This window comes from Taurulus bubalis, assembly GCF_910589615.1.
Source record: "Taurulus bubalis genome assembly, chromosome: 9".
NCBI lineage: Eukaryota > Metazoa > Chordata > Actinopteri > Perciformes > Cottidae > Taurulus > Taurulus bubalis.
The window spans coordinates 24,181,917-24,207,574 of NC_136597.1; the positions used below are offsets into that span (position 1 = coordinate 24,181,917).

Consider the following 25,658-nt stretch of genomic DNA (forward strand, 5'->3'; position numbering starts at 1 on the left):
CCGATGAGGATGATGTCATTGAAACGAGCAGCGCCTGTGCACATTGCCAGCAGAATTTAAAGGCCATTGTTTTATAGATTCTTGTCATTTGATGGACGTCTAGCGATAAAAAGTGATTGAAAGATCCTCAAAGTTAACGTCCTTGCCACAGTATTAGGACTGCTGTTTATTAGATTGTTTTCCCTGATTGTTGTTTATGTGTTTTGCAGGATGCTTGCCAAGGGCAGCAGGTTGTTGTGCCTGTGGACATCCGCCCAGGGAGCTGCTGCCGCCGCCGGCTCTGCAGGCAGCCGCAAGAGGCTTCCAGCAGAGAGAATAGTACTACAGGTAGGTGGTGGTGCTAGTAGCATCTAGTATTTATCGTGGTTTTAGTACTGCGAGTAGTCATGATTCATCAATAGTAGCATTTGTACTAGAGTTCATTGAAAGAGTGTTGTTGGACATCGTGGTCGAACTTATAGTATATTGATTTTCTAGATATGCATATAAAGAAAACGTTGTGTACAATACATGTATATAAAAGATACACATGCATATAATCATACACATACAAATAACAATACATAGGAGTATACCCGCAAATACACATACATATGTATATACGCAGATACACACCCTCATACATGTACACACACACACACATATACATACATACATACCTACATTCATACACATAGTGTTAATTACCCCCTCATACATCTACAACTTATAGTGATCTTACAATTATTTGATGTATTATTAGTAGTACACAGAGATAGTCAAAGTGTTGTAGTCGTAGTAGTAGTTTTGTAGTGGAAACAGTACAATGGTTTTTAATAATACATGTTCTTGTGTAATATCGACACCCTTGCAGTTTATTTTGGACCTAGTTTTTGCCCTCTGTCATTGTCTTACAAATGAGAAAGAACATAGGCTAATTGTTAAATGTGTCTTCTTGGAATAAACGTTTCCCTCAGAGGAATAAACTGATCCCAACTTTGGGTGTTTGTGTTGCCGTCAGGTGGACTTCCCTAACTCGCCCTTGGACGTTTTATACGTGGGACCAAAGGAAGAGCCCAGCCCGGAGCTCAGCACAGCGGAGGAGCTGGACCCTGATCTGCGACGCAAGCTGGAGAAGATCTGCAGCCGTGCTTCCAATTTTGGGTAAGAGAGTCTCCCAACGTGTTTTCACAGCTATGAAGGGCGAATTACAATCTGAGGGGAGATCTCGTTAACCAATTTCTGCTGTTTTACATCACTTCAGTTCTAAGAGTTTGAAAGGGACATTTGATTTGCAGGAGTGACGTAAAATAAAAGCTCCGACATCATTTAATTCCTCTGGAGAGGTGGTCTTAATGTTGCAGACGTGCTTCTTGTACAAACGCAAGAGGCTCGAAGCAACTGCAGGACGGTGTATTTACTTCTCAATTTTGTATTAAAATGTCCAACTGCATGAGTCAAAACCAACAAAATATGATATTAAAATTTTCTTTGCACGTAGCACCAAGTGAAAGGACGTCACTGATGCTGTCTAATAAAACCAGCGTCTTTTTGTTTTATATTGAGGAAACATACACCTCAGGTGAATCAAAACCACACTTTTAAAAGTAGTTTTATTCTGAATTGGAATTGAAGTCCATTGACTGCTGGTTGGGTGTTTTGTACTCCCTAAAGCACTTGTTATGGGAGTTTCAAAAACACGCACACAAAACGGTATTTCTGGGTAGATTTATCGCCCTCGGCAGACAGCTCTTTGGCCGTCTCTCAGACCACCCGAAATCCATTGGATTTACGAGATTTATGAAGAGATTTTAAAAGATGCCACTGACTTTGCCAGCCACAGCTCCCAATAAACGCCTGTGTGTGTGTGTGTGTGTGTGTGTGTGTGTGTGTGTGTGCTGCTCCAGTGTGTCTGTTCGCTTCCAGCTGCTCCAGGCACAGCTAAATGCTCTCTTATGCCGGCCTGCCAGCCAAATCTCCTCCACTCTGCCAACATCCATGAGACTCTTTAGCACAGAGCGCTCTCTCACTGGGCTCTCACCGCCTGCTGCCTGTCCTGCCCATTCATCTCTCCAGCCTTTGGGACTGCAGTTTCACCGCTCCGTTGTGTGTCGTTTCAGTGCGTGTGATATTCCATCAATCAGGGGAGGAGAAATGTTTTTTTATACATGTTGTTTTTATTACTACAGGGAGGTCAGGGTCCAGGTATAGACCAGCAACTCTGGCGACATCAGAGAGGCAAAATGCGAGCTGACGGAGATATTTAACCTTATTTTTTATTGTTGCTTAAAGCACCGCTTTAAAAAGTGACTTGTTTCTGTTGAATCTTGCATTTCACAGCCATGAAGGACAGGACACAAGCCAATTTCTTTTACAATGTTGTTAAAGAAATGTTGTTTCCTTGCATGGTTGGAGTCACGTGACTCGATGTTGTCTAATGTTGTGATTGTATTGCCCTCTAACCCTCTGCAGCTTTTCTCTGATGTTCTTTGTTCTTGTGTTATTCTGTCTTCGTTTTTAAATGTTTTTGTTGACCCTTCCAAGTAAACTCCTTTATTTGGAGTCATTTGATGTTTTCTGAAACCGAGGAAGTAGTTTTTGAAACACGGAAAGACAACAAATGACACATTTGAGTTGGTTAGATAAGACTGAGGAGTCTCAGAAAAAAAAGATGAATAACTCATGAGTCAATCGCATTTGTGGGTGCAATTTATTCACATCTTGATTTAGCGTTTTGTAAACACCATCTCATCCATCTTCCCTCTCCGTCTGTTTTCGCTCCGTCTCCAGGCTGAAGAGGGCAGACCACCAGCTTCTATGGGACCACCGGCTCCACTGTCGGAAGGACCACCCCAGCAGCCTCCCTAAGGTGCTGGCCAGCGTGCCCAGCTGGGACTGGGCCAGCATGGCTCACATCCACTCCCTGCTGCACCACTGGCCCCCGCTGCCCCCGGTCACTGCGCTGGAGCTGCTCGACTCAAAGTATGCTCTGTGCTGGAGACTTCAAGTTACGACAAGAAACTGGCGACACAACAGTGTCAATTTAATAAGGATGCCTCTACATGACCTACATCGATAAATTACACTATCAGCGAGAATATTGTCTATTTCTATATGGTTATTCTTTATGCCTATCATAATGACTCGCAGTCCCTGCTGCTATAAAATTAGGTTTTATAAAAGGACGCTGGCAGTTACTCATAGCAGCTTTAAACACACATTAAGTCCCTAAGAAATTTGAAGTCATAAATATTTTTTAAATGTGTGTTGTGAACAATGCAACAACATTCATTATTTAAAAGTACAGTCAGTACATTTTCTTTTTTTATTTGTCTGCGTCTATAAAAATATTTAAACAGTTGTTTTTTTTTATATAGAATTGCTTTCTCTTTTTTATCATAAAATGTTAACTTTGTTTAACTTAGTTTGGTGTGTGTGATTAACATGTTTGTGTTTTTAACTCTTAAGGATCTTTCTTTGTATGTCCTGTGTCTCATTGCCGTGTGTGTGTGTGTGTGTGTGTGTGTGTGTGTGTGTGTGTGTGTGTGTGTGTGTGTGTGTGTGTGTGTGTGTGTGTGTGTGTGTGTTTGTTTGTTTGTTTGTCTGTGTGTAGGTTTGCAGATACAGAAGTAAGAAATGTGGCTGTTAGCTGGATTGAGAAGAGCAGTGACGATGAGCTGACTGACTACCTTCCACAGTTAGTTCAGGTACAGCACAAATACTTCATGCACTTACAAAATACTCAGAATCTCTCACATGTCACCCACTCGCTCACTTATTACTTTCTCATGTATTCAGTCCAGTTCACTCTCAATTCTTCCGTCCATCATTTTAAGTCACTCTTCTCTTCTGTTGTTGAACAGGCACTAAAGTTTGAGTGTCACCTTAAGAACGGCCTCGTCATGTTCCTGCTGTCCAGAGCACAAGGCAACATCAACATTGCCCACTACCTCTACTGGTGAGTCCGCAACAGCAACCAGTTGTCATAAACTTTGGGAAATGTTGCACACAAAAAAAGGAGCTTCTGAAAAAAACATCCATCAGAAAAAGTGGTGATACGATGAGCACTTTGCATTGTTATATATTATATATATTTATCAAATCCCACATTACCACAAGTGGCTTGTATGAGTTTGCGGGGCTGTCGAGTTGTATTGCATTAGACTGACTCATTGATTTTGTTCTCCATTTATATCAACAAGGGTAGACTAAATAACAAACACCTAATATAATGAAATAGAGTCACGAGCCACAAGCGGCATCCTCCAAAATGATCATACAGTTGATTCAACACCTGTCTCAACAGGATTTATTGCAGGACTGCTGTATTAGATTAGCTAGCTGTACGCAATAATAAACTATCAACTGAATGTGTTTGGCTAAGTATAAAGAAAGTTTCTCAAACTTATGCTATTTTGCCATTGAAAGGGTCTGCCTTGTAGATGCCTTGTAATTAATTTATTTGTATTCATTTTTTAAATGATGATCTCAGTACTCTAGTAAGGCTCTTTGAAGGGAATGCAGTGACAGTAGGTTCATCTGTTGACTCCAACTCCACAAGAGTTTCTGCTGAGTAGAAAATCAGCACTACTGCCAGGTTAAAAAAAAAAAAATGTTGCATGATTTTATAGTAGGAATAGATGACTATTTAACCCACTCACCTAAACAACCGGGTCGCTTTCAGTTTTCCTCAGAGCCCAGGTACCAAAACACAGTGCTATGATAAAGCTGTAAAAGAATGAAACACCTGGTGGTATTAATAAGTCGTCATATAGTGTTCCTTCCTGACTTAAAAGTAGAAAGAATGTAATGTATCTGTATAGCCCAAAATCACAAAATAGCCTGAGAGGACTTTACAATCCGTCAATCAGAAAAAGAAAAGAGGAAGAAACCTTCGGGAGAGCAACAGAGGAGGGATCCCTCTCCCAGGATGGCCAGAAGTCAAATAAATGTCACGTGTACAGACTGAACGACATGATGGAATTACAACATCCATACGACATAAATGACTCGACGCCAACTGACTGTCTGTTCGCAGCCCTGAAGTCCCAGAGCTCTCTTCATCTAGAGCCGCTAGAGAAACCAAAGCGCTATCCTCGTGTTTTGGTTGACGCGCTGCCTTTGTGCCGTAAATCAAACCTTAAGCACTTTGATGATGACCACATAACAAACAAAACAAAGCAACCGTCCAGGTTGATTGTGTCCCTTAAACGTTGTCCGCATGTTGTGCGTCTGATGGCTGCAGGCTGCTGAAGGACGCGGTGCAGGATCCTGCTTGGGGGCGACGCTACGAGCGGGTGCTGGGTGCCCTGCTGTGTCTGTGTGGAGTCAAGCTGAGGGCCGAGCTGGAGAAGCAGACCCAACTGGTCACCCTGCTGGGAGCCGTGGCCGAGAGGGTTCGACAGGCCGGGGGGTCCACACGGCAGGTGTGTGTGTGTGTGTGTGTGTGTGTGTGTGTGAGCTCTGACTGTATTATTGTACGTTATTCAGTTGACTTCAATACAACTTTTGTTAAATCCATGAAGGCAGTTTGATTTTTGGCAAGTAAAGACAGGGACAGTTAAAAAACGGACAGGAAACGGGTCACTACATCTTGTATGTGGGTTACAACATTTCTGTGTTTTGTGTATTGTGTGTGTGTTCAGGTGGCGCTGCAGGAGGGCCTTGAAAACGTTCAAAACTTCTTCCAGAGGAACAGCTGCCGGCTGCCCCTCAGCCCCAGTCTGGTGGCTAAGGAGTTAAACATTAAGGTAACACACACACGCACACGCACACACACACACACTGTGAGGCTATGAATAATGAGAAGTTGTCAAATTAGCTTAAAATACAGCAGGTCCTTCTTTTTCCCCTTTAAAATAAGAAAACCAAAACAAGAACACCAAAACGTCTACCTACTCTTTATAGAACTACTGTGGTTCAAAACAGGAAATGAGCTCATTAAGCTACAGTTTCACCAAAATATGAAACACATGCATGGGCATATTTACAAACATCTGATACACAATTCATAAGACAGAGGAGGGTCATTACTTGCCACAAAAGTACTTGCGTGAGATAAAGTAGCTTCTGATCAGACCTTCCTCTGGTGATTCTATCTGGCTGTCATTTTGTGTACCTCAGGCTTTATAGAGGCATTTATAGTTTGATTGGTAACTAAATGTAGACTCTAGTAAGACTTGACTTCAATGTATCTATTATGTGGATATGATCCAGTCATTGGATGGCGACGTTTTTGGAGAAGCACAATGATGACATACGCGATGTGGACATAGAGGCAAAGAAAACCAAAAAGAACGACGTGATTAGATGCTGTTGTAAAGCTGCATCGTACAACCAACAGAATAACAGTGTAATGCAGCAGAGTAATGTCATACTGTGTTGTTTGTGCGTGTGTAGGCCTGCTCCTTCTTCAACTCCAACGCAGTTCCCCTCAAGCTGGCCCTGGTCAACGCCGACCCACTGGGAGAAGAGATCAATGTTATGTTTAAGGTACTGTACACACACACACACACACACACACATACATAGCTATTGCGATTTGGTGCACAAACCCACCTGAGAACTGGTTCTTGTGTAACCTTCACACGCGCCGCACTGGTTTAAACTAGGGAGTTGTCATCAGCTACATCAAAACGTGTTTTATCCAACTGTTGTTTACATGTTTCTCATCTGAACACTGCGCCCCCTGGTGGCCAAAGAAGTGAAATCCAACTGGTGATCCTGAAGGTGCAGAGTGCCGGTGTAATTCTTCTTTCCGTTTGTGTGTCAGGTCGGAGAAGACCTGAGGCAAGACATGTTGGCTCTTCAGATGATCCGCATCATGGACCGCATCTGGCTGCAAGAGGGGCTGGACCTCCGCATCGTCAACTTCAAATGCATCTCCACTGGCAAGGACAAAGGTAACACGAACAGCGGCACATGATGCACCTGTTGAGACAGGTGTTAAATAAACTTTATGATCTTTTTTGAGAATGCCGTTTGTGGCGTCGTTGACCTGTATTTCATTATAGGTGTTTCTGTTATTTAGCCTACCCTTGTTTTATATAAATGGAGTACAAAATAAATGAGTCAGTCCAATGCAATACAACTCGACAGGCCCTTAAACTCATGATCATACAGTTAATTCAACACCTCTAAACAGTTTAAACAAAAGCTGAACTTTATAACCTTCATGAATTTAGGATTTATTGCAGGACGTTTGTTTTGGACGGAGTTATATTTAGCTATGTGGACCTAATAAACTGGCAACTGAATTTTAAATGTGTGTCTGTTGGCCAGATCACAAATCATTATTCTTTGTTTGAGTGGGCTACATGCAAATCGGGGTTGGGAATGCACATATTGATAAATGCAAAAAAAAATCCTAGAAGAAGAATAACTTATGCCCTTTAGAGGTTTAGTTACTTCATTGTTCACGAATGAAATTACCTTTCTTTGTAAAATGAACCATGGCAACAGGAAGAACAGATTAGCTCTTCCCTCGGGTGTGATAAAGGTGGAAGTAGTCAGCTGCTGTCAGATGGTACGAGCAGAAATGATGAATATGCAATCAATCAGTCGAGACAGACTTAACTTCTACCGGCTTATGGCTCACGAGCAGACCTCTATGTAACGGCTTCATTATTACAGCCTAAGGCTTCGCCGTGTTGTGCATATTCTGATCTTCCATGGCAGCACAATAGAAAAAAGAACCTTAATACAGAGCTGGCTGACGTGTGCTTGTGTTTTAATAAAAGTCGTGATGTTTTTATCAAGGCATGGTGGAGCTGGTGCCGTCCTCCGACACCCTGAGAAAGATCCAGGTGGAGTACGGCGTCACCGGATCCTTCAAGGACAAACCGCTGGCCGAGTGGCTCCGCAAGTACAACCCGGCCGAGGATGAATATGACAAGGTAAAGCTCACAAAACTGTTATCTATTTGACATATATTATGAATCTCAGTTCCACCACTGAGCTGCTTTTTAATGCCTAATGGTGTAAACTAGTGGGAGTGAAAATGGCTGAAATATTTAAACCATAATTTTCCTTTGACAGATATTTTCCTCTGTAGGAGTTAAAAAACATTTATGTGCTCTTAAAGTTTATAGCAGTCGTACAACGTTGTGACCTTTGACGCCTATAAATGTGAAACCTTACTCCTCGTGCATGACCTCTGACCTCTGACAATCTACTGCACAAAGTTTGACCCTGAACTTCAGCAGAACGCAGGATTAAACTTTATCAGATATTTATATGCAGCTCAGACGTTTTTGAGGCTGGTGACACTGACAAACAATGTAATAATTAGCTTGAAACATCTGGGAAAGTAGGTAATACATTTAGTATCTGGTCAAAAACTTCCCTTCCCATTATGGGTGTACTTGCTATGTAGCCAGCTGGACAACAACCTAAGCCTGTGCTTCACACAGAATGTTCTTATTTGTTCTCTTCCCTTCTCTCTTTGTGTCACTCTCTCTCCCTTTCAGGCCTCGGAGAACTTCATCTACTCGTGTGCGGGATGCTGCGTGGCAACCTACGTACTGGGCATCTGCGACCGCCACAACGACAACATCATGCTGCGCTCCACTGGCCACATGTTCCACATCGACTTCGGCAAGTTCCTGGGCCACGCCCAGATGTTTGGCACCTTCAAAAGGTGAAAATCAGATATGACGTGTGTCTGTGGTCAAGAAAATGCTTGTCAGATAAAATGCGCTTTCGTGTAGAACCAGGGTCGAAAGGTATCATAAAGGACTCTTAAGGGCTCTATCTTACACACAGCGCATCAAAACTCATTGCTGGTTTCAGTCATTTTGGTCTAAAATGAGATGTGATCGGGCGTATTGTTGGCACATTGCTATCTTGAGGCAGTCGACCAACCAAAATCCGCTCTACACCGTCAATGGCTTAGTATGTGCAAGCAGTGCCCCTGTCTTTTCAATTTATGTTCCGACCACAACACTTCCCATGATTGATTAAGAGACTAAATACAACCCCTTTGCCACCTGCGCCTCACTTTGCGCCGAGATTATGTGCCGTTTAACGAGCAAACGATGAGTCAGCAGCGCCCTAAATGCACCATGCACTTTAGATCGTTTAAATAAGGCCTTAAAGCTGTGTGTCCCAGGTGTAGTGTTATAATTTGTTGTTGTCATTGGGTTTGTTTCTAAGAACGTTTCACGTGTTTGCTGTATTTCTACTGGATGAATGTGTCTTCACGACGTGGATCAAAGCTCACACACTGCGCTCCTTCCCAGCCGGTGGGGCGACGCTATTCTTAGCCTCTGAGCATCTCCACTGAAATATTTAGAGGCTTTGTTGTAACTTGCTTTGGGGTGTCCCTGCGGTAGCTTTAGTGTGGTGCATTCACCATCCAGATCCAGATCTTCCCAAAGATGTCTTTAATAACTTTCTGAGTAACGCGCTTCAGAGGCTGACGTCTTCTCTCCGTCTTTCCCTTCAGGGACCGCGCTCCGTTCGTCCTGACCTCTGACATGGCCTACGTCATCAACGGAGGCGAGCGCCCCACCAGTCGCTTCCAGCTGTTTGTCGACTTGTGTTGCCAGGCCTACAACCTCATCCGCAAGCACTCCGGGCTTTTCCTCAACCTGTTGTCACTGGTGAGACAGAAAACACATATAAACCCTATGCACACATATACATATCTATGCATGCACAGATACATTAACACTTATTAATAATACACACATTCATGGCAGGAGAGGATGCAGCACAGTCTGTCACATTGGTGGAGGCATTCAATTTAAATGGCTTTAAATTCCTCGAGTCGATGGTGACATTTCAAATTCCAAAATATTCAGTTTCAGAAAAGCAGCAAATCTTCACATTAAAGGAGCTAGAACCAGAGAGTGAGTCATTTGTCCTTTAGAAAAAAATACTAATACGATTAAACAATGAACAAAACATGCAGATTGATTTTTGTGTCAATCAACTGATTGATTAATAAGCTAAACATTGCAGTTCTAGTTGTTCTAGATTCTTGTTCTTACCTCTTGCAGCTGACTTTCTTACAGTGTTTTTCTACCTCCAGCTTCTTCTTCTTTGTCGGTCTTTATTGTAGCTTTGGCCTCCTTTCAAACGTGTCCTCATTGTTTAGCAGAACTCTTTTCTTTTCTTTTTTTAGAAGCCAAAATAACCAGATATGCAAACGAGGAGAATTTTTGCCTTCATAATAAATCAGTTCTTGACTGTTGTCCAATTATAGAATATGCTCTACTAAGGAATAATAATGCATCAAAACCAAAAGTCAGAGGGAAAATAAATGTTAATGACAAACTTATGATATTACAGTTTATTACAGTAGTTATTTTGTTGTCATTATCTTGCTGTTATTTATCGCTATTAACTTAATTTAATAAATATTCTTTAATATGCGTATAGAGTATACTATTTGATATTGTTGTATGTACTGTATATATAAACTGTATGTAATTATTTTACTGTACAAAATGATGGGTAATAAATGAATAAATCTGTCTATTTGTTGTAGATGACGTCCTCAGGCCTCCCAGAGCTGACCGGCTCTCAGGATCTAAAGTACGTGTTCGATGCTCTGCAGCCTCACAACACAGACGCTGAGGCAACCATCTTCTTCACCAGGTGAATTAGGGCTGGGCGATATGACCACAAAATGCATTGACTTCTATTTTGCGCTGATCCACTCTAAATAAAATAAATAACATAAATTGGCAGGTTGACAAAGTTTTAAATGTCATTTCCCCAACTCTTGAACACAAACATCTCAAGAAAAGAAGGAATCAATCACTTTTCTTTGTTTTAGTTTTTTCCCCCTCTCTTCTGAAATGTTCCCATTTGCACAGCTGCTATTTTGGCAAGAGCTGGTATTTTGAGTAGAGTTGAGTTCAAGGACAATTCTGTATTGAGTTGTTTTTGTTGGTTGCTACAAACTTAAAATCCAGCAGGTGGCAGTATACGCATAGGAAGGAAAACAAGAGCTGCTGTCTCACATTACAGCAACAAAAACTCCTGACACACAAGAAATAGTATCATGTGGACCTTGTTCTTCTAAAACCAGTCGGGTTAGATTATAACGAAGTTTATTGTGCCTTGTGAAAACTTAGTGACCGCTTTAGGTCAGAGAGAAAACGGCATATTGATAAATGTTCACTTATGACTTCCTCCATGTTTCTTTCTTTTCACCAGGCTGATAGAGTCCAGTCTGGGCAGCGTTGCCACCAAGTTCAACTTCTTCATCCACAACCTCGCCCAGCTACGATTCTCCGGTTTGCCAGCCAACGACGAGCCCATCCTGTCTTTCTCCCCAAAGACGTACACTCTGAAACAGGAGGGCCGCATCATCCACTCCTCCATCTTCTCCTTCCAGAAGAGATACAACCCCGACAAGCACTATGTGAGTGTCCTGTCCATGTTCCCTCACATGAAACCGTAAAAAAAACGTGAACACCTGGTCACACGTCTGTCTCCCTGCCTGTCCTCTCTGTGCAGACGTACGTGGTGAGGCTCCTGAGGGAAGGTCAGACGGAGCCCCAGTTTGTCTTCCGCACTTTCGATGAGTTTCAGGAGCTCCACAACAAACTCACCATCCTCTTCCCGCTCTGGAAGCTGCCGGGGTAAGGCGTCACCGCCGCCGTGACCCTCGGCCTCTCATGGCTGACCTGATGTCCGTAAAGGGAGAGTTCGGATGTTTTGAAGTCGGGTTGTATGAGGTGTTGCCGACAGTAACGGGATGCTCCCAGTTTAGAGAAAAGGATCGGAGAACCAGCACAGGAGCAAAGCAATGTACTGCTGTGGAGGAGGGCAGCAGCTAAATGTATTTTAGACACCTGTAAAAAGGACCACCTAAAACAAATTAATATCAGTTTAAGAGTACATTATTTTTTTAATATTTGTATCACTTACACTGATAGACAGCCCTTTTCTGACAGGAAACTCTTCAAAGCCACCGGACTCCATTGACAAAAACTGTAATTTTGTTTTGTTGCTATTCTATCGCTGCCTCGATCGGTTAATTTGTTTGCGTTATTGTGCGTGTTTTTAAAGGGTTAGTTCGGATTCACCAAAGTCATGCAATAACAACAAAATACTAACTAACCGATCGAGGCAGCGGTCGACCAGCAACTTCTTCGAGTTCTGCGATGTAAAATTACTGATTTTGTCAATAGTCAAGTGGCTGTAGATGGATGTAATGTCTTTAGTTCCCCATCGGAAAGGTAAAGTGGTGAAAGTATTTTAAATATAGCGTCAACTCAAACTGAAGGTAAATGTTTGTAGGTGTATAAAATACATTTTGCTGCTGCCCCTCCACAGCAGTACATTGCTTTGCTCTGATTTACCAAACTATGGTGTGCCAAATGATAATAATAATAGATAATACGCTGACTATGGATAAGTACCTCATACAACCAACCGCACTTTAGAAAATCCAAATTATCCGTTTAATAAACTGTGATACAGTGCTTTTTTTATTGACACATTAACTAGTAAGGTACTTGGTATGTTTTGAAGAGAGAATCTCACCTTCTGGATAAATATATTTATAATACAAGCCCACTATCGCCCTCTTAACTTTCCCTCTTCATCCGTGTGAGGTTTTAGACGCCACCTCAGTACCGACGCTTTGAGGGACATCTGATTCTGTGGGAGAGTAAATGCACCTCGTTTCTCTCCTGATCTCTAGCTTCCCCAACAAGATGGTGCTCGGTCGCACCCACATCAAAGAAGTGGCAGCCAAGAGGAAGATGGAGCTCAACAGCTACGTCCACAACCTGATGAGGAGCGCCACTGAGGTCACCCAGGTACACATGCGCATGCAAACCCTCCGTCATCAGTGCACTCAGCGGGACAACGTTAGTATTCTGTACCAGTCAGTGAAGTAATCTCATGATCTCTGTTCCTAGTGTGACCTGGTCTACACCTTCTTTCATCCGATTGCACGGGATGACAAGACGGAAGGTGTAGATGCCACGCCCAAAGCACCAGGTAAATAAAACCTGCGCTTTGCATCCCCTCCACACGCAGATTATGACTGAATTTGGCAGTATGTTGCCTGTCATTGTAGTTATGTATTGGGTAACAGACAAAGAGGAAAGGCTATGTCGTTATGAGTGGTTTCTGACGGTTGCAGAGCCTCCGCTGAGTCCCACTTCTGGTCGGGTGGAAGGAGAGGTGAAGCTCTCAATCTCCTACAGGAACAGCAACCTCTTCATCATGGTCATGCACATCAGGGATCTGGTAAGCAGCCGTGATTTGAATACATAACTTGAGATGCTGCGTTTCCTTTTTGTTTGTCTCTCTGGTGTCATATTATGAATCCATCTGCCCCTCTGCAGGTTTCTGAAGAAGGAACAGATCCCAATCCATATGTGAAAACATACCTGCTTCCAGATCCACACAAGACTTCCAAACGCAAGACAAAGATCTCGAGGAAAACCAGGAACCCAACTTTCAATGAGATGGTGAGGACATTTAAAAAGAGATATTGCCCAAATATTTATACCTAAAACGTAAACTAAGGAGGCTTCTCTTTTGATAAGAAGCTTCTGGTAAGTGGTTAATTCATGGCCCGTGTGAACCCCAAATAAGAACTTCATGGACACTTTTTCCCCTCCTCTTCCTCCACAGTTGGTGTACAGCGGCTACAGCAAAGAAACGCTGGGCCTGCGGGAGCTTCAACTGAGCGTGCTCAGTGCCGAGTCGCTGCGCGAGAACTACTTCCTGGGCGGCATCACGCTCAGACTCAAAGACTTTGACCTCAGCAAGGAGACGGTCAAGTGGTACAAACTCACGGCCGTCCCCTACTTCTTCTAACCCCAACCTTCCCGGGAAACGACTCCGCGCCTCCGGACTACAGCTGCATTCTAATCGTATGGGAAAGGCGGCAGATTTGAGGCCTTACTTGAAAAAAAAAATTTTCAAAGCGTCATTTTCATTTATTGGTTTATTTAAAACGTTTGGGGGAGATGGAGATGGATGGAGGATTTCTGACATCAAAAAGTACAAGCAGTGAATTCTTTTATTTTTCTTCTTCATTTAAAATCAAATAAACCAAAAGAACCGTTTCTTTTGCGAGAATAATGTTGTTCTGAATATTCTGAAGACGTGATATCAAGTGCATTTGTGTTGAGACCAGTAACGACCTGCTTCCACAGAATTTCAGAAGGGTTTTCTTACGGCTTCAGGCGAGGATGAACGCCGCCGATCATGTGACTTCAGAGGTTATTCCCATACGACATGAATGCAGACCCTGAAAGGGCCGGTTCTCAAACCCTCAAAGCGGAGCCTGCTCTCCATTCCTCACCATGTTTTCTCTTTTTCCTCTCCAACTAATCAAGATTGTTTCTGTGACAAACAATCTTCACTTATTTTGTCTCTTTTTTTTTTTTTTTTTTTCTCTAAACTCTAACAAAGAGCTGTAATGTTTTGTACATTTTGATATTAGAGGACCAAAACGGCTTACTATGAGAAGAGTATATATAGATTGACACGTTTATTTTTTAAGGACTAGAAAGGGGGTTCATTTTTACATTTTCCTTGTTTATTTTCTATACAGATAAATAGGAGGAGTCAGCGTTTCCTGCTTCTCAGCAGACACTTCTGGGTAGAGTAGTCCAACACACCAGATTCCAGGAGATCAACAGCGACCTTTATGATTCCCCATGAATGTGCCAAAAGTAATGAGACGGACGGCAAATCAAACCACTCTCCCACGTCGGGAGCTGAACAGGGTGCCTTTGTGCTCACAATCCCTTTTTAATGCTCAACTTGGCCTTATTGCTATATATATTTTATTAACAATGTGATATGTCCTTATTATTGAAAAATCTATATTCTTCAAAGCTAAATCAGTGGTTCTGACAGAGCAGGTCTGGCGCCATTAAAGGTTTTTTGTAACAGTGGGCCGCCACTAAATGCACACTACCAGGTCTCTCTCGTGTGTTTATTACTTGACTGTTTTCACACAGCACACCTTTTTTAAAGGGGATTCGTATCATAAGCTTTGGGACACGGTCTTGCCGTGTGCTCTGGATGAAGAGACTGTGGTTGCCCAATAACGCTGATCACAAGTCTGGTTCCTTCAGGTGGTTCAAAACCATATTTCAGACTGGAGTTAAAACTGGAGTCTGGACGAGAGGCTGTCGGAGGCAGCAATACCACACTCGCCCCCAGCGCGTAAGAGTGGTGTAATGACGCCGCGATGAGCAGCTGGGGGAAACGTCAGCAATAGCTTATACTGCCAGTGAAGTCCAGATCCAGCCAGGTTTTATGATATTTAAGAGAGAAACTGACCTCGGATCAGCGCTGAAAAAGGCTTTAAATTTAACTTTAAAAAATCTTCACAAAAAAGGGAACAAGATTCTGAGCATTAGCTGCTTTCCTCTCCCCTCGCTTATTATTCATCTAAAGTTGTTATTAATGTGTAATAAAGAATTTGAATTTATTTGAAAAGGATTTTTGTTTTTAAAGAGAAGATTCTACAAGACAATTATGATCTGAGCGCATCACTCGCACTATGAATATTAGTGACTTGATCCACTCTTTTAGTGACTGTACAGAGAACGCAAGCAGAGTTTGTATTAACATGGCCAGTTATTTATTCTTAATTGGTGACCTGTAACCCGACTGGATCAGTGTGTACTGTAATCCCTCTTTCCTAAAGCAAATTAAATGTTTTTGGAACAAATACGACTCTTTGTTTCTGCTGTATGAAATGGGACGAGTGTAGAATGAATGAATGAATGAATATATACTTTATTAATCCCCAAGGGGAAATTTGTTGTCAGAGTAGCAGCAATTTATGGACTAAAATCAACATTAAAAAGAGAGATGAGAGATATATACAAAATATAAATAGCTGGGATGAAAGATATGTACAGTGCAGAGTATTATTTAGGAAATAAATTAAACTTAAACAATAGAGAAGTGCAAAAATGCAAAGTTTGTATGTGAAGTGAAGTGTAAATAAACAGACAATAGAGAAGTGAAACATTGCTATAAGACTGTATAATAAATCACCCTCACCAGAATCATCAACATCAATAACCCTAGCACCACTTTCACTGTATACACTATATTTACACACTTCATATACTTTGCATTTTCTTAAATGTCTTGTATGTAACTCTGCTTGCTGCTGCCACAACCAAATGTCCCCTTGGGGATAAATAAAGTATATATCCTATCTAAATTGGACGATGCATTACAGACACCCAGCACCATCTTACACTGACCCTGTGGGTAAAAATATATTGGTATAATTGGAAAATATTTTTGACACATGAACCCTCCAGACGGAGGCCAAAGGCTTCTAATATTTAATATTAGAATGAATATGGTGCCGAGTCGACACAATATAGTAAAACGTTGCACACACAAATTAAAAGCTATATATAGAGTAGCCTTGCAGCACGCTTTGCTGAGTCAGTGTGCTATCGGCGATAATAACACAATAATTGTTTTAATTATTGTGTTGCACAATAATTGTTTTAATTGTTGTGTGCAGTAGAAGCACATTGTTACAAAGTTTAATCGAGATTTAAAACCACCAACAAAATAAATGTACAATTAAACAAAGACTGAGGAGGGATATACGGGGAATAGTATAGTATTTATTTAGTAGCATCTTTAAAAATATATATATTTACGTTAAAAAAATGTGTAACACAAAATTAATATATATTTGCGTGACTTAAAACATCGACATGACAACATACAATTATACATTTGATCAAATGTGTCTTTCCTTGACAGCGTACGCGTTGGACGCCGTCAAAAACGTGTTCCTCTGCGTCATTGCGTCACTTCCGGCGCAGGCGCAAAATACCGTTTTCTGTCGCGTGTGCGGCCTCTCTTCCTCCAGCGCCATCATGGGTCGCATGCACGCTCCCGGGTGAGCGCTCTTTTCCTGATTTAAAGTTAGAATATCGTGACTACAGACTGCTTTTGGCTCGACGAAATCGCTCGTAAACGTGTTATGGACGTCCGAAGAGCGTTTTGAGACATTAAATCCGGTTTTAGAAACCATAAAATAACTTGAATATAGGGAGCCGCACATCGACAGCCGTCTCGGGCCAGCTAGCTTACCCGAGCTAACGGCTAACCGCGAGTCTGCTTCTCGACTTTACCTTCAATATTTGACAGAAACACGTCACACATTCACAGCAGGAATACAATATTATTTACGTGCTGTTGACGGAGAAGTTGAACCTGTGTAACGAAAGAACTGAACATTAAAATTCACAACAGTCGGCCCGGACACGAGTAACTAGCTAGCTTTACACGTTAGCCCGGCCAGCAACCTCCATTAGCTTCCGAGGATTTGCAGATATGTCGGCTAGAAACTTAAAACCTGCATTTTCTGTGTTTTTGCTTTCCCTTGTCGCCGTCTAACTAAACACGTGTCTGTCTTCCCCACAGAAAGGGCTTGTCCCAGTCTGCTCTGCCTTACAGGCGCAGTGTTCCCACTGTAAGTAACTGTACACATGTGCTTTTATATATGTGCGTATATATCAATATATTTATGAACTGATTTTATTAGTTGGTTAATCATTTCGACATTACTTGCAGTGGCTGAAACTCACATCTGATGATGTCAAAGAGCAGATCTTCAAGCTGGCCAAAAAGGGCCTGACCCCCTCTCAGATCGGTAAGTGTTTCTGTGGGATTATAGGTCTAGAAACGTAGTAATATGTTGTTCTGTTCTTCTGCAGAACAGGTATACGTGGGTCTTTCTTTCATACGTGTCTTTATCCAGCTTTTAAATTTGCATCAGAATTGCAGTATAGTGGTTTTCTTTTAACAAAATCGTTCAGCCAATATATTTGGCTTGTTTAAAAAAAAAAGTATTTGTGAAAAGTCTTTTCCAAAATATGTCCATTGTTTTAGGGCTGATATAACCAGGGACATTTACAACTTGGCCAAATGGGGGCATTGTTTCACAGATTCTGTAGATCACATGTTACCAGTCTATATTAATGTCTGAAAACTCTACTGTTGACAAATCAAACATGTCTGTTTATTAACGTGCTTTATATCTAAATAGGGCCATATTAAAATCCAGTCGGCTTCAATTAGGTTGGACAAAGTAATCATTAATGATGGCATGTACTTTCTATTTTGGATGACTCTGGTCATTAATCGGTCCACACTTAGTGGCAGTAAAATATTGGGTATTATGCATGAAAACAAGGGTTTGTTTAAGCACAATATGGAATTTGGGGTGTAGCATCTTTTCCCCATCAATTACATTCTTACAGTGCATTTTTTTTGCATTAAGAACATATAGGTTAGTTCTGAATCTGTATAAAACAAACTAGACATGTTGATATTGACTACTTCCAGTTGGGTCTGCTTGAGGAAGCTTTCCTTGTTTTGTTTCTGATTCCATTTTGTTAATTCAAAATGGCTGCAAAGTTAAACTCATTGATGTCATAGACTTGCTACTAACTCGTCCACAAAGGCTGTATGAATTAAATGATGCACAAATCATTGTCCTGCTCTTCCTCTATTGAGAGTATTGATATTTCTGTTGTGCTAGAAAAAAAGCTGAAGGTAAATTAACAGATGTGGCTACTTGGTGCCATATCTGCCAGTCCCCTTTGCACAATTTGTTAGCAGTTATTTTCTACAAATGTACATTTTATGACTAAGGCTAACTGCCTTCCTTGAGTACCCTTTTTAACCAATTGTTTATGCAGAAGAAAAATCAGACACTTGCCTTTCGTTAGCAGTTTTTTTATTATACATGTACATTTTATGACCTTGATTTCAAGAGAGCAAGGACACTTTATTGTCACAGTCTGTATACAGTTCAGTACGTAGAGGAACAGACTATTTTTCCCTGGTGCAAAACAAAAAGAACAAATGATGCAACATTCAGAGGGAGTGAAGCATTCAGACTGCGCTGCACATGAGGGGAAAACAACAAGATGAGAACATGTCGTGCAATAATATAAACATAGATAGTGTAACATTGAAAGTGTCTCACCTAAGTATTTAAACTAGCATTGGCTTTTGTAAATATTTGTTTACTTATTGGCAGCTTTACTGGGACAACTACAATGGAAAGTCCAACTTTAGAAATTAAACATGTTCAACAGTTGTGTCGGAGCTGTTTACACTAAAGGATAGGATTATCTTTTCTAATCTGGTTTAACAGCATCCATGGCGATCTTTGGAAGAAGTCCCTTTTGCTTTTGAAACTTTAGAACACAACAATTAGTTTAGTTTATTGACCCTGCCATTAGTTTTTGGATTGATTTCAAGCCTGTTTTTCAATTTATCTAGGTGTGATTCTGAGGGATTCCCATGGTGTGGCCCAGGTCCGTTTCGTCACTGGCAACAAGATCCTGAGGATCCTGAAGACCAAGGGTCTGGCACCTGATCTGCCCGAGGATCTCTACCACCTCATCAAGAAGGCTGTCGCAGTCAGGAAGCATCTGGAGAGAAACAGAAAGGTAAACCAAGGCTCCAAGGCTACTCAATAAAAAGATTGAGACCTTTGGCGGTCATTCTCAGCCACTTAAGAGTGGTAGCTGTAGTTTACTGCAGTTACCTGAAGGCATGGTAAGTCCGCTTTTCATGTCTTTATATAGCACAGATTAATATGGGTGGAACTTTACCTTTCAACATCTGAGTGGGTAACAAATGTTATTTGGAAATGCCACCAAATGTTTAGCTCTCATAACTTGGATAAGCATGGAGTTTGGGAAGTTATTGGGATTGAGTCAACTATTACAATTTGTGTTTTAACAGGAATTTATTACTAAAATTTGACTTTGTTTCATGAAGTTTACTTTTTCCTGAAATCGTATAAAAACATTTTCTGTTATACAACATTGTGTTACACTTCCAACCCGTAAACATGTTTTTACTATACTCGCAGGACCGGGATGCCAAGTTCCGCCTGATTCTCACCGAAAGCAGGATCCACAGGCTGGCCCGTTACTACAAGACCAAGAGAGTACTGGCCCCCAACTGGAAGTAGTACGTATTGGTTCTGCTTTCCTTATTTTTATTTTCAGATTTCCATTTTGATGATTGAAAATGGCTCAAATTAATCTAAATGATATCATGGACTTGCGACTAACTCGTCCACAAAGGCTTTATGCCTTAAAAGTTGCACAATTCATTGTCCTGCTCTTCCCTCTATTGAGAGTATTGATATTTCTTTTGTGCTAGAAAAAAAGCTGAAGGTAAATTAACAGATGTGGCTACTTGGTGCCATATCTGCCAGTCCCCTTCGCACAGTTCAATTAAACATTTTGTTAGCAGTTATCTTCTACAAATGTACATTTTATGAATTAGGCTAACTGCCTTCCCTGAGTACCTTTTTTTTAATCAAATGTTGATTATGCAGAATAAAAAAATGACACTTGATATTAAAACTATATTTTTTTAATGTATATTTGATCTATCAATCTAATATGGTAATTTTAAGGAGCGCTCCCTCTAACAGTATGTTTTCTCTTTGTCTACAGCGAGTCCTCTACAGCTTCTGCTCTGGTGGCATAATTGCGACACTTTTTTGGATTAATAAAAAGATTTGAATTGGAAATGGTTCTGTTGTCTTTCTTTAAATTGTCCAGTGTTTTACAGATTTTGTTTTTGAAATGGAGAACCGTGGCTGGATAGTCTTGTGATAAAATGGACATGTTCTGGTATATATGAATGTAAACCAAGCAATAATTGTGAGACAGGGAAATTGGAACTGCACCCTTTGAAGTACAATTTGCTTTTGAGACTCTGAAAACTCCCTTACCGTCCAATCATTTATTTAAATGAGCGGTAGAAGCTATTCAACGGGATTTCCTGGCATGAAGGGGGGGAAATTACTGGCAGTTTCTACGCGTCACACGTTCGTTTACGTTACGTAACCAGAAGGAGTGGTTTTACTACGTGAGGGGCGGGACTTTTTGTGATCGACAGCTCCGTCCTCTAATCATAGCGCGAGGGGCGGGGACGTTTTGTGAGCGAAAGCCACCTCCTCCAATCACAGCCTCGCTCTACGTCACGCTTGTTGTGTTAAAAAGGAACGCTGTCGCGATCTCGAGACACACTAATCTCTACTACGACAACGAAGACAACACACGAACCGAGAAACATGGAGAAGAAAATACACGAGAGTATTTGACGGAAGGAAAATCCCCCCAAAATGGCGCACACTTGGCGGAAAATGAAGCGACAGCAAATCGACGCATATCAGACAAATACGCGGAATCTGTTGGTTTTCGACGAGGAATACCAGAATACGTGAGGATTTTTTTGTTTGTAAACCTAACCGCCGTTGGTTCCAAGAAGAAGTAACAAAAAAAATGGCTGCGGTTGTGGGTTCCGAGAAGAACGGTTCTGAACGGACGGCGATGGAAAGGTTCGGCAGCGGAGGGATGGCGCTTCTCCCGTGGACTAAACAGATGCTCACCGTCCTGTGGGAGCAGCTGCGACTGCTGGTTCAGGTCATCTACTACACCTTTGTGTCGGGTAAGAAACATCATAATTAAATGCATCAGCGGGAGTACTTAAATTAAATAAAACATACTATTAACCATGGGTGCCTGGGTTATACGGTCCAAGGAGCAGTTTGGTTTGCCCAGTTTTTCAGAAACACAATATGTTTGTTTTACTAATCCAAATCCAGCTATTGTACTTCCCATGTGATCGCAGTATTAATCCCTATAAAATCCACGTGCTACTACAGTGAGTTTATGTTGTTGCATTGTTATGTTATGAAACCATAAAGCTGTCAAAGCCATCTGTGACTTCTGTGATGTTGGTATATCAGGCTTTTAATTAAATTAAATTATTTTTTTTAAGCAGAAAACACAGAAGCAACAGCATTTTGTTTCACTGTGGGGTTTTTTCCACAGATAGGAGAATATAGTTCAACAGAATGTAACCGTAAATCATTTTGAATTATAATTTGCTCTAACTTTTCCTTTTTTCTTTCCCAGTTTTCCAGATGTTCCGGTTTGAGGTTCACGTGAGAATCACAGACGAGACGGGTCAACACATCCAGCACATGACCACGGCGGCGAACCCGACCGAGTCCTTCCTGTTCTCCTCGTTGTTTGACGGCGACAACGGCGTGATGGTCGGTGGTACGAACCCCCTCTCCAACTTCTGCGCCGACGTGGGCGACTCCTTCTCCGGGAAATCCACCGAGGCCCTGCTGTCCACCCTGCGCGCCGACGACCTCTGCTGCGGATTGGTGGACGACTTTGTGTCCGGTAAAGACGACGCCATCTTTCTGGGACACCAATCCAGCTGGAAAATGGGCTTCCCCGGCGACTGGAACATCTTCGTGTCGAGCAGCGACAGCTCGAACGACGGCTGCCATAAAACCAGCGACAGAGTCTTCAAGCAGGAGGCGTCCGAAGAGGAGATAAGTTTCCACTGGAGTAGCGAAGAAGACCAGAACGTAGTCGAATTCGACAACGAGGAGAGTAAGGCGCTTTGGGAGTCCCTGTCCAAATCCAGCGACCCTTACAACCCCTTCTTTTTCTCTGCGTGCATTTCAACAAACACGAATATGGGGAGGAGTAAAGGCAAAGCCCCGGAGAGTGACGGCAACCTCGCGTCGTCCGGCGAGGAGGTCTCTGCGGCCCGCGGCCTGAACGTCTGGGTCAGCCGCTCCGACAGCGAGAGCAGCTGGAGCAGCTGGGCCAGCTCTGAGGGTTCGAGTCCCGACATCGACGAGGAGAGCGAGAGGCTGTTGGAGTTCTTCAGCAGCCCCGACGACCCCTACAACCCCATGTGCTTCACCGCGCGCACGTTCAGCAACGCGTCGCCTCAAACCGCCGCCGCCGCCGCCCCCAAACGACAGGCCTCGCTTCCTGCACCGCCCACCAAGTCGGACACGCAGGAGAAGGAGAGCAGCTTCCCTCCTTCGTCTTCGTCCGAGGACGACGAAGAAGAGCAGCTGTGGACATCTCTCGGCCAAAAGGACGACCCGTACCACCCTCTCAACTTCCAGGCCTGCCTCCAGAGCTCCACGGCCACGCCGTCCAGACAGGATCCGGGTGTCCTTGCCGTCCGCCGCACACTAAATCCACCAGAGAAATGTGAAAAAGAGTTTGAAACACCAGAAAAACCCAGAGCCACCAAGCCCTCGCTGCCAGACAGGAAGTTAAAGCGTCACTCCCATCCAGACAAAACTCTGGTGCCCTGGAAAAGAACTGGACAAACACAGCGGCCACTGACGGAGGAGAAGACCAGCAGCCCCCACAAACAGGTCATTATCTATTAATAACATATAAACCACCAGATGAAGCATTACAACACATGTGGGGTTTTATTTGAGAAATCCAGCTTTTATTGTCCCTGAGTACTGAAGAGCATGTGACCCCTCATTTTGAGTTGGTATATGTAGATAATAGGAGCGTCTTCTGCTGACTGTTAGATAAAGTTTGATTCCTGCCTCAGCTGACGCATACTGCGTTAGGCCGAGCTGTTGTTTGTTGTCAGTTAGCAACGCCGCCGGTCGTCATGACCGAGCCAGGTCACGTGACTCCAGGCGAGTCAGCAGAGAGTTCGGCTGCTGCATCGAGCTCAATGTGAAGATGTGTTGCACGCTGTGTCCTCAGACTCTGAGAATAAAAACAGGTCACAGTCATATTCTGAGTAGACGCTGGGAAAGTACATGGTTATCAGGGTATTATTATATGTATATGTCACAAACAGTTTCAGTGGTAATAACCATATATGTGGTGACTCTTATTTGAAGTTTAGATACCTTTTTTAACCAGGTTATGAACTCCTAAAAAGCACTCAATAAACATCCGTGTCATTTGAACAAAATGTACTAAATCCTTCTCTTCATTTCTCTGATTTCAGGTGCGGTTCTCTCCTCGGGTCCAAGTCCACGTCATGCGGTCCTGGCCGTTCGCTCGCCAGGCGTCCCGCAAAGGACACTGGGAAGAAATGGCGCGAGACCGGGACCGCTTCCGGAGGCGGGTCCGGGACGCGGAGCAGGTCATCGGCCGCTGCCTCGCCGAGCCCCACAGAGAGAGGATGCGGGCGCATCTGGACGGTGCCTTGAAATAAATCCCCCCGAACATTGAATGTTTCATTTCCTCCCCCCTCTTTTTTTTTTTTTTTTCCGGATGAGAACTCGTGATTGGTTGCAATGCAACAGTGATTTTGATTTTCGGCCAATTAGAAATTTGATGTTAGGCCAACTTCAATGTTCGGTGTCAAGTTGAACAACCTTGTACCTCAGAAGGTTTTATACATTTTGTGATTGTTGCACTGACTGACACTTTCTCTTATTAACCTCAGCATTGACGTGTGGGATGTTGTTTTTGTATGCCTTATATACGGACCTAGTAATGTAACTTATTTATGCCCTATGGAGCTTGTTGTTTATTTTTTTACCGTTGGTTTTTACTGTTTGTGTTTTTATGTGTGAAACAAACTACAGTGGTGACTCTAGAAGTTAAAATTAGATGATGATGTCGTAAGAAAGCTTTGCAGTACAAAGTGTTTTGTTGAAGCATGACGTGTTGATATGAAGCTCAATTCTTGTCCAACTATTTAAGTTCTTGATGTGCTACGTTTTGTCCCGTGTGTTTTATCATTGGATGGAATATAGCAGCAGTGTGGAGATGGATATCTTTATTATCTTAACTTGAAAGGTTCCAACACTTTGTCCTCTGTGACTCACTCAGCTTCTCGTGGTGACATCATGCGGCCAGAAAACATGTCAGACGATCGTTTGTAGCTCATTTGTGATTAGGTGCTTTGCCAAATCAATAAAATGTGTTCCACTGTATCATTGTTCTGTCTTCACCGGGTCGGGCCGCCACACTTATTCATTCTACATGACATGAAACACAATTTAAACTCAGAGAAATGCCACTTCCTGTTTATAGGCATGCTGTGTATGTGGAGTTACTGGTATATATGTTGCATCACACTCAGGACTATGTAAACACACACACACACACACACACACTGGGTCAACTCTCAGTGGGTTCTCTTAGAGAATGTGAGATGACATCAATTCAAACTTTAAAAGCAAACAGTCCTTTTTCTAGCGCCGTAAGCTGAAAAACAAACCAGTTTGCCCTCTCACCCAGTGTTCAGAGGATTCCAAGGAACTTGTAAGTGGACACGTGTGTGTGTGTGTGTGAGACGCTCACCTGGCGAGGCAAAGGTTGCTTACACACACACACGCACACACTTCAACGTAAGCATTGAATTGGTGATTAGCAAATTTAACGACGGGTGTGGCCAAACTTGCTCTCCCTCAGGTTTCTTCCTTTTGTCTCCTGTTGAAGAGTTTCTCCTGGACCAATGTGAGGAAGCCCCGTGAGGCAAATGTGTGATTTTTGGGATTGTACAAAATGAATTGAATATAAAATACATAAGGAGTCACGGGCCAAACAATAGTAAATAGTATAGTTTCTCTACCAGAAACCCCAATGTGCGACACAGTAACGTTTGACATGATAGTTTATCACATTACGAAAAAATTGTTCTGTCTGCCGCGCTCTAATTGAATTCAATACTTATATTAATATATAAATCATATTTATAAATACATATTCAATCATTTAAATATGAATGTATCATATTTAATCTTTATATTGTATAGAATGTAAATTAGTAAATTGGAAAACAGGCAGAAGGCCAATTCTTTTTCTTTTTTCTTGGCCTAAACAGATTATAAAAATAAACAATGTAAATGTTAGATGTAAACA

The 25,658-nt window shown here is 42.2% G+C and overlaps 3 protein-coding genes across 3 annotated transcripts in view; all 3 read left to right on the forward strand.

Moving 5' to 3' along the window:
- pik3c2a (phosphatidylinositol-4-phosphate 3-kinase, catalytic subunit type 2 alpha) overlaps positions 1 to 14,283 on the forward strand; it is a gene marked incomplete at its 5' end in the record, with an annotated part of 37,570 nt that extends 23,287 nt beyond the window's left edge. Inside the window, 20 exons of the mRNA XM_079223804.1 lie at positions 210 to 327; positions 1,001 to 1,143; positions 2,770 to 2,961; positions 3,593 to 3,686; positions 3,843 to 3,937; positions 5,225 to 5,405; positions 5,625 to 5,729; positions 6,379 to 6,471; positions 6,752 to 6,881; positions 7,738 to 7,874; positions 8,448 to 8,617; positions 9,425 to 9,581; positions 10,472 to 10,581; positions 11,146 to 11,353; positions 11,449 to 11,573; positions 12,641 to 12,758; positions 12,861 to 12,942; positions 13,088 to 13,194; positions 13,293 to 13,418; positions 13,585 to 14,283. Of these exons, the coding sequence (XP_079079930.1) occupies positions 210 to 327; positions 1,001 to 1,143; positions 2,770 to 2,961; positions 3,593 to 3,686; positions 3,843 to 3,937; positions 5,225 to 5,405; positions 5,625 to 5,729; positions 6,379 to 6,471; positions 6,752 to 6,881; positions 7,738 to 7,874; positions 8,448 to 8,617; positions 9,425 to 9,581; positions 10,472 to 10,581; positions 11,146 to 11,353; positions 11,449 to 11,573; positions 12,641 to 12,758; positions 12,861 to 12,942; positions 13,088 to 13,194; positions 13,293 to 13,418; positions 13,585 to 13,770 (2,677 nt within the window). The 3' untranslated portion in view covers positions 13,771 to 14,283. The remainder of the gene's footprint in view (positions 1 to 209; positions 328 to 1,000; positions 1,144 to 2,769; positions 2,962 to 3,592; positions 3,687 to 3,842; positions 3,938 to 5,224; positions 5,406 to 5,624; positions 5,730 to 6,378; positions 6,472 to 6,751; positions 6,882 to 7,737; positions 7,875 to 8,447; positions 8,618 to 9,424; positions 9,582 to 10,471; positions 10,582 to 11,145; positions 11,354 to 11,448; positions 11,574 to 12,640; positions 12,759 to 12,860; positions 12,943 to 13,087; positions 13,195 to 13,292; positions 13,419 to 13,584) is intronic.
- Positions 14,284 to 16,766: 2,483 nt separating this feature from the next.
- Positions 16,767 to 20,515, forward strand: rps13 (ribosomal protein S13). Its single transcript, XM_079223154.1, has 6 exons — positions 16,767 to 16,849; positions 17,377 to 17,425; positions 17,527 to 17,605; positions 19,246 to 19,415; positions 19,844 to 19,944; positions 20,439 to 20,515. The coding sequence occupies exons 1-6, from the start codon at positions 16,827 to 16,829 to the stop codon at positions 20,470 to 20,472; spliced, it is 456 nt and encodes a 151-aa protein (XP_079079280.1). The 5' UTR covers positions 16,767 to 16,826; the 3' UTR covers positions 20,473 to 20,515.
- Positions 20,516 to 21,272: 757 nt separating this feature from the next.
- LOC306741146 (uncharacterized protein) lies at positions 21,273 to 24,715 on the forward strand (the record flags this gene model as incomplete). Its single annotated transcript, XM_079223399.1, has 3 exons — positions 21,273 to 21,438; positions 21,909 to 23,188; positions 23,791 to 24,715. 3 exons carry the CDS (start codon positions 21,273 to 21,275, stop codon positions 23,998 to 24,000), a joined length of 1,656 nt encoding a protein of 551 aa, XP_079079525.1. The 3' UTR covers positions 24,001 to 24,715.
- Positions 24,716 to 25,658: the final 943 nt, after the last annotated feature.

Coding starts and splice junctions, on each gene's coding strand:
- rps13 (XM_079223154.1), top strand. CDS start 16,827: ATGGGTCGCATGCACGCTCCCGG. Junction 19,416..19,843: donor ATCTGGAGAGAAACAGAAAG/GTAAACCAAGGC, acceptor CTATACTCGCAG/GACCGGGATGCCAAGTTCCG. Junction 19,945..20,438: donor CTGGCCCCCAACTGGAAGTA/GTACGTATTGGT, acceptor CTTTGTCTACAG/CGAGTCCTCTACAGCTTCTG.